At 34.8% G+C, this 14,978-nt stretch overlaps 1 protein-coding gene across 1 annotated transcript in view; it reads left to right on the forward strand.

The window, feature by feature from the left end:
* AGL (amylo-alpha-1, 6-glucosidase, 4-alpha-glucanotransferase) overlaps window positions 1–14,978 on the forward strand; it is a 74,681-nt gene that overhangs the window by 17,517 nt on the left and 42,186 nt on the right. The window contains exons 5-12 of the mRNA XM_044672128.1: window positions 455–636; window positions 814–925; window positions 1,134–1,260; window positions 2,052–2,154; window positions 2,250–2,347; window positions 8,732–8,871; window positions 11,546–11,733; window positions 14,300–14,423. Of these exons, the coding sequence (XP_044528063.1) occupies window positions 455–636; window positions 814–925; window positions 1,134–1,260; window positions 2,052–2,154; window positions 2,250–2,347; window positions 8,732–8,871; window positions 11,546–11,733; window positions 14,300–14,423 (1,074 nt within the window). The remainder of the gene's footprint in view (window positions 1–454; window positions 637–813; window positions 926–1,133; window positions 1,261–2,051; window positions 2,155–2,249; window positions 2,348–8,731; window positions 8,872–11,545; window positions 11,734–14,299; window positions 14,424–14,978) is intronic.

Below are 14,978 nucleotides of genomic sequence, written 5' to 3' on the forward strand. Positions count from 1 at the left end.
TTATGTTTCAGGATGCATAATTTGATTTTATATAAAAATTATTATAAAAAGTTATGTTGAAAATGTTTCTTTGCTCACTTCAAAGTTATTATTTTATAATGTCTGGTTCAGGAAATATCATTTTCATCCTTGTTTTTCTGATTTCTTTTAATTAGCCCTTTGCCAGTCTTATTGTTGTCCATCTTCCTTAAGTACTCTTTCAGTATTAGCTAGTAAAATCATGTGCTGTTGCACTAAATATACAAATGAATTTATTGTTACAAAAACATTTTTATCATGGGAGATCCTCTAGGCAGTCTTGTGAAAAATAGTTGATTTCATGGGCAATACTAAAATTCAACATATTTTTTTAAAGGGTAGTAGTAGTTTATCTAACTCTAAAGTTAATGGAGGAACAACAGAAAAAGCTAATTTTGTTATAAGCTTTCCCTTTTTTGTTTTCGTTTTCTATAAGCTACTAATAGTAAATGGATCCAGGAGCATCCAGAATGTGCATACAATCTAGTGAATTCTCCACATCTGAAACCAGCTTGGGTCCTGGACAGGGCACTTTGGCATTTAACATGTGATGTTTCAGAAGGAATATACAAAGAAAAAGGACTACCTGCTTTGATTGAAAATGACCAGCAAATGAATGTTAGTATATCTGATGACAAACCTAACTGAAAACAGTGACACAATTTATAATAGAATAAAGCAAATTATCTGTTTTAATGTAGTTTAAGAATCCATACTACAAAAATATATTTGCTTTCTTTTTTTTTAATGCCCCTTGAAAATATTTCTAAAATCTTTTTCTTTGTGCTTTTTTAGTGCATTCGAAAAATAGTTTGGGAGGATATATATCCAAAGATTCAGCTCTGGGAATTTTTTCAAGTGGATGTTAACAAATCAGTGCAACAATTCAGAGCCCTTCTTACACAAGGTAAACTATTCTCCAGTCACAAACTTAAAGAAATTGCACAAATAAACCTCTATAAGATTATCAATCAATATTATTTCAAGGAGATTTGAAACCCTGGATATGTGTTTTTGTAACTAAGAATTGTGAAATGAGAAAGAAATAATTCATGACTTATTTGTATAGTTATGGATTTTTACCTTTTACATATGTTATTTTCTTGTTCTTTCAGAAAACAGGAAAACGATAACAAAATCTGATCCAAAGCAGCTTCTTAAGATTATTCAGGACCCTGAATACAAACGACTTGGTTGTACTGTAGATATGAACATTGCTTTAGCTACTTTCATACCACATAAGTATGTAGCTCTATTTTTCCTGTGAAATAACTATTTTAGTCTATATTTTTGAATTTTCAGAAACCATCAAATTATTGTTGAGTAATAAAATTAATGGGACTTCATTGATTTCATACCTCCCAGGGGACTTGAGTCCTAGTTAGACTCATCTTGGACTCATAGAGCTATGCTCATCTGAACACCCTACCATGGTTGTTTTACACATCCTCATTTTACCTATAAGTTCTTGCTTCTACCTTGAATTCCTTGTAACTCTGGGCATCTCATTGCACTTTTCCTTTTAGACTTAAAATTTATAGTCAAGGATTTAGTTAAACTCTTTAGTAAGAATTTGATGATTACAAGGGAAATAAGTTTAAAACATGTACAAGAATTCAAAGTATTCTAAAAGTTAATTCACCAATAAAGTCAATTTTAACTAAATTAATTAATAAATTAATATCTAAAAAAATCTTAATTAAATAATCCCTATTCATTTAGATAAGCCATCATTTTGGCCAGGACAAGTTTGTCATATATGTGTTCCCCTCATAAACATGTTGCCAGTTTATCACTTTCTCAGGCTATATAAATTCTGCCTTAGAATCCTTGACCCCATCCCTCTTCTCAGGGAAGCCACCTCATCTATGTGTGAATCATCAAGGATCTGTTATACAAATCCAAAGGGATCACAGGTTATACTTATGTATTATTAATGTCAGAAATAGTTTGATCATGTGTTTATTTCAGAAATATATAGTTATCTCATAACCTAATAATTGTTCATTATTTTATTGTTTCATCTCATTTAGCAGTGGACCAGCTGCAATTGATGAGTGCTGCAACTGGTTCCGTAAGAGAATTGAGGAATTAAATGCAGAGAAGCTTCGTCAAATGAACTATCATCAAGAGCAGGTTTTATTCATCTTACTGTGGTTTTGTGTCTTTCTTTGAATTTTATTATTGTTTCTTTTCTTTGCTGAAGTAACATACAATTTAATGACTTTCAGGCTGTCAATTGTATTTTGGGAAATGTGTTTTATGAACGACTGGCTGGCCATGGTCCTAAACTAGGTCCTATTACTAGAAAACATCCTTTAGTTACCAGGTATTCATTGTTTTTTTTTTTTTTTTGTCTTCTTTGAATTATACTTAAGAAATTTATGGTCTTATTTATTTTTCAAATGTACTTAAAATATTTGAAATATAAATTTTAGTAATTGAACTGAAAATAGTTAAGAAAACATTTAATACTGGCTTCTGTGTGTTAAGTTTGGTAACTTACATTATATAATTCCTTAATTGAAACTAGATCATGAATACTATTTATATTGTAGTATCCAGGGGGCAGCTGAGTAACTCAATGGATTGAGAGGCCTAGAGACAGGAGGTTCTAGGTTCAAATCCAGCCTCAGACACTTCCCAGCTGTGTGACCTTGGGCAAGTCACTTGACCCCCATTGCCCACCCTTACCACTCTTCCACCTAGAAGCCAACACAGAAGTTAAGGCCTAAAAAATAAATAAATAAATAAATAAATCGTAGTATCCAAAAACTATAAAACTACTAAATAATTTTTAATAAATAGCAGTATTTAGCACAGATGTATATTATTAGTACTTACCTACTCACCAGTGGTGGGTAATACACGGATAGTTCCAAAACTTGTTGCTAGTGCTAAAAAATGACATTTTCCTGTTTTCTGGGTTTTATTACTTTGTGGTTTTGTGTGTTTTTATGGATTTGTATGTGTGTGCATGCACATGGAACTTCTACTAGACTCTTTAACAGTTAATGTGATGGTAAAAGTGGTACAAAATATTAGAAATCTGAGCTGAGTTTGTAGAAGTTGGTTAACAATCTTTCTTTTTTCTTCATTCTAAACTGAGCATAGTTAAGCTAAGTGAATCCATACAGTCAAATCTCTGTCAAAAGCTGTCTGGGGATTTGGTTGGTCATAGTCGAATTGCTCAGGATTCTTAAAAAGTCTTTCACAATTGTTTTTCTTTACCACATTGCTATAATTCTATAAAATCTTCTACATAATTACAAAATACATAAAATATTGGAGATCGATCTACCAAAGTACACAAAAGACACTTGTATAGATATAGTTACAAGTTTAAGAAATAAAGGACAACTTAAATAGCTGGAGGATATTCAGTGCCCATAGTTAGAGTGGGACATAACAAAAAATGACAATTCTATCAGTTAACCTACAGTTTAATCCTGTGCCAGTCAAACTATCAAAAGGATGCTATTTTATAGAACTCAATAAAATGATGATAATCATCTGGAGAAATAAAAGATCTAAGACATCAAAAGAAAGAATGAAGAAAGTTGGGAACAGAGGGAGAAGAGCAATTCCAGATTTCAAACTAAATTATAAAGAAGCAGTCATCAAAGCCATTTGGGATTAGTTGTTGAAAAATAGAGAAGTAGATTATTGGAACAAATTATACAAGGGAGACAGAAATGATAGAACTCAAATTACTCAGAAGATAAATTACTTAGGAAAGGATTTGTTGGCTTCAGCCAATTGTACTAGCTAATTTTTTTGGATCTCAATTCCATTATTACATTAATTATTCCTCCTTTTTTTCCATTGACAAATTTAACAATCATGCTATCAATACCTTCATCTAAGTTATAGATTAAAAATATTGAGCAAAATAATACTAAAATGGCTGTAGAAACAAATTAACTACAGTCGCCTCCAAGTAATTGATCTATCAGTGTGCTGTCCAAGCATGTAATCTAGGACTCTATCTTGTTCATATGAATATCACAGGAGATTTTGTCAAATGTCTTACTGAAATACAAATATATCATGTCCATTATCATTACCCTGATCTACTGGTCCAATATGCTCGTGTCATAAAAGCAACATATATCCCACACATGCTGGACCAGTTTTTTCCTTAAAAGGTAATGAAACTATCCCCAAAATAATTGGTGCAAGAGACTGAGGTTCAGATCATTAACATAGCTTCCTGGTTACCCAAATACAAATGTCAGTGTTAAGGGAAGTCTCATGGTTCTTTGAGATCAATACATATTTCTTTTTGTTTCCTAATCAGTCTAGTAAGCATTGATTAAAAAGCTACTGTATGCTTCCAGTCACCTTTATTTGTGGAGAACCTTCCTTCAACTCTTGACCTTTCTCATTCCACATATTCAGTTATTTGCCAATTCTTGACAGTTCTACTTCCACAGCTTCTCAAGTCTGTTTGTACTGCTGCCATCAAGTGACCTTTTGAAATAGTCTCCTAAATGATTTCCCTGTCTCAGGTCTCTGTCCTCACTCTAGTATAGCCTCCATATAATTGTCAGTCATATTCCTAAAGCATAATTCTAACCATGTCACTTATATCCATAATAAACTCCAACGGTGCTCTGTTATCTCGATAAGAGGAAATGTAAACTCTTTTTGGGCTTTTAAAACCAGTCCTTCACAAATTAGTTCTAATATATCTTTCATCCGCATACATTAATTCTCTTTGTTATACCTTACAGTCCAGCTCTATGAGTCATCTTATTGTTCCTCATATGTAACATCAATCACCTTCTTGTGTCCTTATCCAGATTCATGCCTGTAATGCATTCTCTCCTCATCACTGTCCCTTAGAATACCTTTGTTGTTGTTGTTGTTGTTGTTGTTGCTGTTGTTGTTGTTGTTGTTGTTGTTGTTGTTGTTAACCCTGTTAGGATTTTCTTGGCAAAGATATAGGAGTGATCTGCCATTTTCTTCTCCAGCTCATTTTACAGATGAGGAAACTGAGGCAAACAGGGTTAAGTGACTTGCTTGGGGTCACGTAGCTAGTAAGTGTTTGAAGCCAGATTTTAATTCATGAAAATGAATCTTTCTCATTCCATGCCTGGCACTCTACCAGGCCACCTAGCTGCCATAGAATCCCTAGTTATCTTCAAAGCTCATTTTAAAGAGCCACCTTCTCCATATGTTCTTTCCTGATTCCCCTTCAGCCACTAGAGCCTCTGCACAAAATTGTCTTATATTTATTTTGTATATGCTTATTTATGTGGATGTTATCTGGCACACACACACCCCCCCCCCCCCTTTCCCTCCTAACCATGAAATAATGAAAGCCCCTTGAGTGTAGAGGCTTTCACTTTTTTGCCTTGGAATCTTCAGTGCCTATCCCATGCCTGGTGCATGGCAGATGCTTCATAAGTGTTTATTAGTTTGCTTCATAAATATTTGGAAAAGTCCATTGAATTTAGCAATGAAGATATCATTAGTGATATTGGAGAGAGTACTTTGAGCTGGATGATATTTCAAAGGGTCAAGAAATGAATGGAAAGTGATAATTTGGTAAGCAGTTAGTGGATAGATTTTGGGGAAATTTTTGGCCAGGAAAGGAGAATAAGACAACTTGAGGAGGTGGTAGGGTCAAATGAAAGTTTCTAAGAATAAGACATGTTTTTCATCAGAAAAAGAGTTGGTAGGTAAGGAGAAATTCATAATTAGGAAAAGAGGAGATTGTCAAAGGAGCAAGCTCATAGAGGTGACAGAAGGATATTAAATGGTGCAAGTAGAGGATTTGGAATTGGTAGGGGGAAATACCTGCTTTATTAATACTCTGAAACTGGAGGAAAAAGAGAGGGTAATGTGGAAACTGAGAAGATGTGACTGAACAAGAAAGTAAGTTAGTGCTGGCCTCAATTTTTTTCAGTGAAGTATGAGTTGAGGACATCCTTTGAGAGAATAGGAAGAGGTGGTGTTACAGGTTATGTAATTAGAAAGTGAGTGGTTTGGGATATAGGAAAAATATATTTATTATTAAACACCTACTAGGTACCAGGCACGATAAGGGGGGCGAAAGCATGCAACCTTGTTTCACTCCGGTCTTCACTGTGAAGGGAGCCGTCTGTTTCCCATTATGGATGACCTGGCAGGTAAAGTCTTCGTATAACCGCTGGATGATGTTGATGAGTTTCAGGGGAATCCCGTAATGCTGCATCAATCTCCAGATGATGTTCCTGTCCACGCTGTCAAATGCCTTCTCGAAATCCACGAAAGTCATATAGAGGGGAGACTGCCACTCGATGGACTGTTCAATGGTGATTCTTAGGGTGACGATGTGGTCGGTGCACGATCTGTGCTGACGAAACCCTGCTTGTTCTATTCTCAGTTTCTTGTCCAAGGCCTCCTTCAGTCTTTCTAAGATTACTCTGGTCAGGATTTTGCTGGGAGCGGATAAAAGCATGATTCCTCGCCAGTTGCTGCTTTGGGATAGGTCACCTTTCTTGGGTAGCTTCACCAGGTAGCCTAGTTTCCAGTCTGTCGGGACTTGTTTCTGTTCCCAGATCTTCTGTAGGAGGGGCTGTAGCATCTCCGCTGACATTTCTGGGTCTGCCTTGAGTGCTTGATGGTCATAGATTGGATCATGAGGAGAATTACCAAGGACAACAATGTGGGCATTCAATGGACTCATACCAAGCAGCTTGAGGACCTTGACTTCGTGGATGACATCTGTCTCCTTTCTTACAAGCAGCAGGATGCGCAAGCCAAACTTGCATGTCTCTCTGAAGAGGCGGAGAAGACAGGTCTGAAGATCAACAAGAAGAAGACCAGGTGATCCCAGTCAACAGCAGACAGGACCTGCCAATCCAACTACAGGGAGGAAACATCAAGGAGACGGACCACTTCACCTATTTGGGTAGCATAGTCAGTAAGGACTGTGGAGCAGATGAGGACATCAGAAACCAAATCAACAAAGCCAGACAGGCATTTAACACCCTGCGGTCTGTCTGGACCTCCAAAGCACTGTCCCTTGTCACTAAGCTCTGAATCTTCAATACCAACGTAAAGGCCGTCCTCCTATATGGATCAGAAAGCTGGAGAGTGACGAAAGTCAACACCAACAAACTCCAAGTCTTTGTTAACAGATGCCTACGCTACATCTTGAACATCAGATGGCCTGAAAAGATCTCCAATGCTAGTCTCTGGGAAAGAACAATCCGGTATCCCATTAGTCAGGACATAAAGAAACGTAAGTGGAGATGGATAGGACATACGCCACGAAAACCAGAAGACAACGTAGCCAGACAAGCATTGAGCTGGAACCCTTCAGGGAGGAGGAAAGTCGGAAGACCAAAACAGACCTGGCGAAGATCTGCCAAAAATGAAACAAAAACAGTCGGAATGACATGGGCCCAGCTGGGGGAAGTTGCCTAGAACAGAGTCTGCTGGCGTGAGATGGTTGCGGCCCTATGCTCCTAAAGGAGTCAACAGGAATAATAAAAAAAATAAAAGGTACCAGGCACTATATAAGCACTTTCTAAATATTATCTCATTTGACAGTTGACACTATGGGGAGGTGATAGAATCAATCATATAAGAGTAAAAAGAAAAGGTCTAATGAGGACCTAAATAAGACTGGAGAGCATAAATTTGTAGTGGACCGAGTAAGCATGGTGTTATGACTTATTCTAGTGGCATTTAGTAAAATAGAAGCAAAAATGAAGATGCTAGGTGACAAAAGTAATCTGAAGAAATATTTAGTGAAAAAAACTTATTTCATTACTCATCTGTAATTAGATGGCTACTTTTTGAGCTACTTAAAACTTTCTCTGCATAATTTTTCAGTAGTTACATGATCATTAACTAAAAGTATTATGGAGAAAAATAGTGAAAGCATTGAATTTAGAGTCAGAGTTTAGAGTTCAAACAACAGTTGTGACCCTTAATAAGTATAGGAGCCTGGGAAAGCCATTGAACTCTGAACTTGAATTCATGTTCTCATCTGCAAAATGATGACAATACTCTTGCTACCTTCACAGAATTATCTCACAGTGAGGTAATTACTAACGTGTTTTGTTAGCCACAGGATGTTCTAGAAAAGTCAGCTTCTGTTAAAAAGAGATCCAGCCTTACAGTGAGGAAGTTTTTGCCTCAGAAATAACTTGTGACCATGGGTGAATCATGTCACTTCTTTGTGCTCCAAACTTCTCCAAGACTGTAAAGTTTCAGGTTTACCATCTTTTTTTTTTTTTTTTTTTTAAACCCTTGTACTTCGGTGTATTGTCTCATAGGTGGAAGAGTGGTAAGGGTGGGCAATGGGGGTCAAGTGACTTGCCCAGGGTCACACAGCTGGGAAGTGGCTGAGGCCAGGTTTGAACCTAGGACCTCCTGTCTCTAGGCCTGACTCTCACTCCACTGAGCTACCCAGCTGCCCCAGGTTTACCATCTTCATGTCATCCACAGCCTAAGAATTCCTTATGCTGATGAAAGTACAAATCAAAAAAAGAAAAGTTTTTCCTGGTCTTTTTTATTCTGAATTACAATACAAAATGCTAAAAGTCACATCAGTTACTGAACAGTTTATATTGAAATTTATTTCCTGTAAATAATATAAAAGCTAATTTTATTCTTTCTGCGGGCCGAAAAGTTTAATTTTCACAATGATCACTTAAAATTCTATCCTATGTTCTTTTTCACATTGCCTGAATATTGAATTATATGTTCACAGATATTTTACTTTCCCATTTGGAGAAATGACGCTTGCAGAAGAAGAAACATTGATTAATCGTCCAGATAAAAGTTGTTTCTTCATGGCACATAATGGCTGGGTAATGGGTGATGATCCTCTTCGAAATTTTGCTGAACCAGGTACATATTTGTTATAAATGCATGGTTGGAACCCAAAACAGTTTATTTCAGGCCAATGATATGTTTCATTTATTTTTCTTTGGATTATAGTACTGTTGCAAGGGTGGTTAGCATTAATATTTTTACTCTTTGACAAAAACACCATATATATGTGAATATAATTTTTCTCTAATAAGTTGATTTTACATCCAATTTAACTAGTTTCAGCTGAGACAGTATTTTCCTTTACATTTATGTGATATGTTGGACATTGAAAGTCTCTAGCACATACTAATTGCTAGCATTTACATCAGCTTTAAAATTTGCAAAGCACTTTATATGTTATCTCACAACAACTATGTGAGGTAGGTATTATTGTTATTCCCATTTTATAGATATAAGGAAACTGAATTTGATAGAAGTGACTAGACCCACAAATTTTCTATCTGAGTAAAGATTGAAACAAAAATCTTTCTGACTAAAGTCCGACACTGTGTCTGTTTCACCACCAAATTACTTAAGCTAGATATGCCAAATTTCCGCTAGTAGTTGATACATAATGGGCCCTAAACAAAATTTTGAAATAGAATTTGTCCTTGGTACACTCAATTTGGATATTCTCAATACCATGCTCTTGCATATTCAATTATCTCCAGTTTGAATTAGTGCCTTTTCCTTAACTGTATCTTTTTTGTTCTTTTTCTGTCTCTTATTAGTTGGGATTCTGATTCTCCACTAATATGCAATTATTAAACAATTAGATGTTCTTATCTTTCAAAGAAAAAGTGCTACACACATTCAGATGTATTTTTCATCATTTCATTCTCTGACCTTTTTTCTCCCAAAGGATACTCATGTAGCATAATAATATATTCAAAACTCACTGTGACGCCAGCTTATCTTTCAGCCTCATTGGACATTCCTCCTCTTTCTATACACTGTGATTCAGCCAAACTGACCTTCTCTAATTTTCTCATATTTCCCTTATCTTCGTCTCATAGGATCCCTCTCTTCCTTTAAGATGCAGCTTAAGCACCATTTTCTATATGAAACCTTTCTGTTTGAGATCCTCCTACCCCAAACTTATATAATTCTTCCTAAGAGACTTTTATTTAACTACTCTTTATGCATGTATTCATACATGTATTATTCATTGTCTCTCATTATAATGTGAGTTACTTGTGAGTAAAATGGTTTCATCCTTCGTACTTTTATCCTTAGCATGGTGCCTGGAACACAGTGGGCATTTAATGTTTATTGATTGATTCAGAATGTACAAGACTGTATTAAGTGCTTAGAAAGATAATTTCAGATAAGAAATAATCTCTACCTTCATAGAGGTTACATTTAAGTGGGGAATAAGACAAAATACACAGTATTATTTGTTAAACACATTAAAGAATGGCAAAACAAAATGTTTTGTGTTACATACAGTCAGTGAGGAAAAATTACCACTTATAGAAGGAGGTCTGAGAAGTTTCATGGAGGGGGAAGCCTTTGATTTGGGTGTTAAAGGATTGAGTGGAATTTAGCAGGCAAGAAGGAACTAGGTCAGGGTGGTTGGAGTATAGACTGTGAAAAGTAAAGCAATATGAGTTGAGATGGAACTAGAGAGGTACCTAGGTGACCTTGAATGACAGGGAAATGAAGTTTAACTTGCTCAGTAGACAATAAGAACCCCCTGAAGATTTTTAAATTAAGGAGTAACATAACATGCATAAGAATTAAATTGAGGCCTTATATTTTCTTTCTTAGAGGCAGGTTAGTAGTTTACTGGAGAGAGTGCTGGACTTAGAGTCAGAAAGATCTGAGTTCAAATCTAGCATCAGACACTTATCAGCTGGGTGACCATTAAATTTATAACTACCTTGATTTTTCCATCTGTAAAATGGGAATAATAATATTTCCCTCCCAGAGTTGTTTTGAGGAACAAATAAGATAATATTTGTAAAGTACTTAGCATAGAGCCTGATACATGGGTATTATTATTTCATTACTTATCATTATTATTATTATTTCTTTTCCCTCCCCTCTCTTTCCAAATCTTCCTGTCTTCTAAATTTTTTTTCATTACTGTCAAGGACAACACCATCCATTCAGTCACTCACGTTCTCAAATTTGGTGTCATCCTTAACCTCATTCACCTAACATATCCAATTTGTTATTAGACCTTATGATTTCTGTCATTTCAGTATCTTTCCTATTAGCTTCTTCACCATCTGGATAGCCACCACCCAAATTCTGCCCTATCACCTCTTACGTATACTATTGTAATAGTCTCCTATTTAGTCTTTTTTTTTTTTTTTAAACCTTAACTTCTGTGTATTGGCTCCTAGTTAGAAGAGTGGTAAGGGTAGGCAATGGGGGTCAAGTGACTTGCCCAGGGTCACACAGCTGGGAAGTGTTTGAGGCCAGATTTGAACCTAGGGCCTCCCATCTCTAGGCCTGGTTCTCAATCCACTGAGCCACCCATCTGACCCCTGTATGTTTCTTATTTATACCTTTTAAGTTCACATTATCTCCCTTATTAGAATATAAAGTCCTTCAGGATAAGAACCTGCTTTGCTTTTTTTTTTTTTTTTTTTTTTGTATCACCAACATTTAACATAGTGTCCAGCACATTGTAAATGCCATGTAAATTATTGTTAATTGATTCATCTTTTTGAACTATTGGAAAAAATTATCTTCTTTACAGGTTCAGAAGTTTATCTGAGGAGAGAGCTCGTTTGCTGGGGTGACAGCGTTAAGTTACGCTATGGAAATAAACCAGAAGACTGTCCATACCTTTGGGCTCACATGAAAAAATATACTGAAATAACTGCCACTTATTTTCAGGGTGTACGCCTTGATAACTGCCACTCAACACCTCTTCATGTAGCTGAGGTACAGGAAACTAAAACATACCCATTATAAAAATAAATTTAGAAAAGCCAGGGGAAAATACTTAAAGCAAAAACTTAATTATGTGTAACTTTTAGTGGTTGGATAATTTGTCTACATTGATCTATTAATTGATTTTGTGATAGTTTTGTTACTTTATGAAATATTAGTAAACTAGTATTTCCAATTTAAATTTTAAATAGTGGGGAAATCATCCTTAAGCAATGTAGTTTGTTGATAATTTGTGAAATACTAGCAATTTGTGCTTGATCTTTGGTTATTTCTAGGGAGCTTTTTTTGTTAATGCTATGAAGCTGTATAACATATTCTATATTGCAATATTTATTTTGGTACATTAGTCTTTCCCTCTTTCCCCACCTGATTTTCCCAAGTAGAAATTTCTGATTTAATATTCTTAAAAATTATTTTGTTCTTTATATAGTGATTGAAAAAATGTGAGTAGGTCACAATCTATATTGCTAGGAGTATCCATACTAACATATATGCATATTATATAATGTATAATACGTATATAGACAAAGAAGTATAATTTTATGTATGCATGTATTTACACACACATATGCAAACAACCAGTAAAAAACTTAAATAGAATGGATAGTCCTTTTTTGTCAGTATAACCACAACAAAAAGTATGAAGGCCATTGATCTTTACACCATTAATTTCCTAATATCATATACATATCTAGCCACAATTACATTTTTCGTATATGTCTACATTACTATAAGATGAAATGCCTAAGATACTAAATCCTATTTGAATTTTAATGTAGGACCTATTTAAAATGAAACTGTCATGGATCTATCTCTTGGTAATTGACCATTTGATAAAGAAGGACCAATAGTAATGGTAATACCAATGTATTTAGAAGCCAGTTATATTTTCATATAATTTAATTTTCTTATTAAAATGTAAATGTAATTCTAATGATTAATAGTTCTTTCATCTTGACTTCTACTTTAGTTCTTTAACATATCTTCTTGAGCCACAGCCTTAATACTTGGCAGTATTAAGGCAGTTGGATAATGAAGTGGGTAGAATAGTGAAGAAGACCTAAATTCAAATCCTCCCCCAAACAGTAATTGTCCAACCCTAAACAAGTCATTTAACCTGTCTGCCTCAGTTTCCTCACATGTAAAACAAAAATTATAATATGACCCTCCCTTGTAGGGTTGTTGTGAGGATAAAACTGAAATAATATTTGTAAAGTGCTTCACAAATCTTAAAGCACCATGTAAATGCTCGCTACTATTATCTAATGAAGTTCTGTAAATTTAATATGCACTTACTTATTCTTAGGAGCCTATCATTTTTCTCCAAGCTGATGCATATTTTGGCATCCCACCAATAACCATTACTTTAACTTCTTTAGTATTATTTAATTTATTTAAAGGTTTGTGCTTGTCTATAATCTTAACTTCTAATACCTTTTTTTCTTTAATAAAAAGAGTATAGCATAATCATTAGAAAATGGTCCTTGGATTCAGGAAGGCCTGGGTAGAAGTCCCACTTTTTAACCACATTCGACTGTGTGGCTCAGAGTATGTCACAATCTCTCAGTACCTTCAGACAACAAATAAGATTGCAATTGGCAGAAAAGGTGTCAACTGCATTAGAAGAGGGAATTCCTCACTTGGAGCTTCTGATACCAATGAAATCACATGATTAATTCCCCAAAAAATTTTTAATAGGAATTTTTATGATATATCCTCAAAGAAGAAAAGCATGTAAAGAAATCTCTTGATGATGGTGACAAAAACATGTATGCTTATATACGATAGATCAATTCAGATAATTATAACTTGAATTTTTTGCTTATAACTTGAAATTGTTACAGAAACCTACTATTAATCCCATAATTCATAATTAGAATGTGGGTTCTCCTCATTACTTGTTAATAGAATTCATATTCATTAACCTTTGTACATATATTTTGGTAAATGTTTTCCTGCACAAGTCTTATAACTGCTACCTGGTTCACACTAGCTTCAAGTGTGCCTCTACACAAGTGCAGGTTATATTCTTTAAGAGACTTTAAAAGTGTATTACAATCTGTAGGAGATGCTGGCTGCAGCCAGGTCAGTCAGACCTAATCTTTATGTGATAGCTGAACTCTTCACGGGCAGTGAGTACCTCGACAATGTCTTTGTCAATCGCCTGGGAATTACCAGTCTGATTAGAGGTATAAAAATCAATGGGAAGCCATGCAAAATGGCAATGTTATGATTTATATTTTTAATGTGACACTAACATTTTCTTTCTTTTTCTTTTTTTTCCCCTTGTATCCTTATGTCTCATGCAAATTCTAATTTTTTGCTTTTCGGCTTCTTATATTAATTAATTCTCATACTGGCTGTATGTATGTTTGGTTTCTTTGTCATTTTGGTGCATACATATACTTAAATTAATTTGGAATTTATTTTTGGCCTTCTGTTTTGTCTTACTGCATGGCAATTCCCCGTGTCTAATCCACGCCTAGTCTTGTATTCTTTTTATTTTTCTTATCCTATTCTCCTGCTTCTCATGCTTTTGTGGTCATGCTTTTTGTAGTATATGCTTGATGCTGCTAGGAAATTACAGCCCAATTTGTATGTAGTGGCTGAGCTGTTCACAGGAAGTGAGGAGCTGGACAATATCTTTGTGACTAGACTGGGCATTAGCTCCTTAATAAGAGGTAGGCTTGCTGTAGTATAATTTTTTTTTTCCTCTAAAAAGCATGCATAATATTTGTTTAGTTGATGAAAAGGCATTTGTTGGTCATGCACATTGCTTAGCATTTTGTAATGCAGTTAATTAAAACAAAAAGGTCTTGTAGTTATTCATTCACAATAATGATGGATAATTGAAGTTCACTTGCAATTTATTGTAAGAATGTCATCAGTAACATATTCCTGTTGTTGAATAAGGTGCCTCATTTTAAATTGAAAGTTCGATGGGAGCAATTGGTGAGACTGATTAATTGTGGATGTGTATGATTTAAAATAGAAGAGCCAAACCATTTTTAGTTGCTTAAAAAAAAAAAGCCTTTTTTTTAAATATCTGCCTTGAAATCTGGTGATATCATTAAGGATTTTTAATAGGCACCATGCAGCCAAACTCTTTGCAAATGCTGATTATTCACTTTATATGAAATTTTTATTTTCTGTAAAATTATATGATTATATCTGCTACCAATTAAATATTCTCATTTCCTTAAAAAAATTAAACCTAATATTTTTAAAGTAATTTT

This window comes from Gracilinanus agilis, chromosome 4, assembly GCF_016433145.1.
Source record: "Gracilinanus agilis isolate LMUSP501 chromosome 4, AgileGrace, whole genome shotgun sequence".
Classification (NCBI taxonomy): Eukaryota; Metazoa; Chordata; class Mammalia; order Didelphimorphia; family Didelphidae; genus Gracilinanus; species Gracilinanus agilis.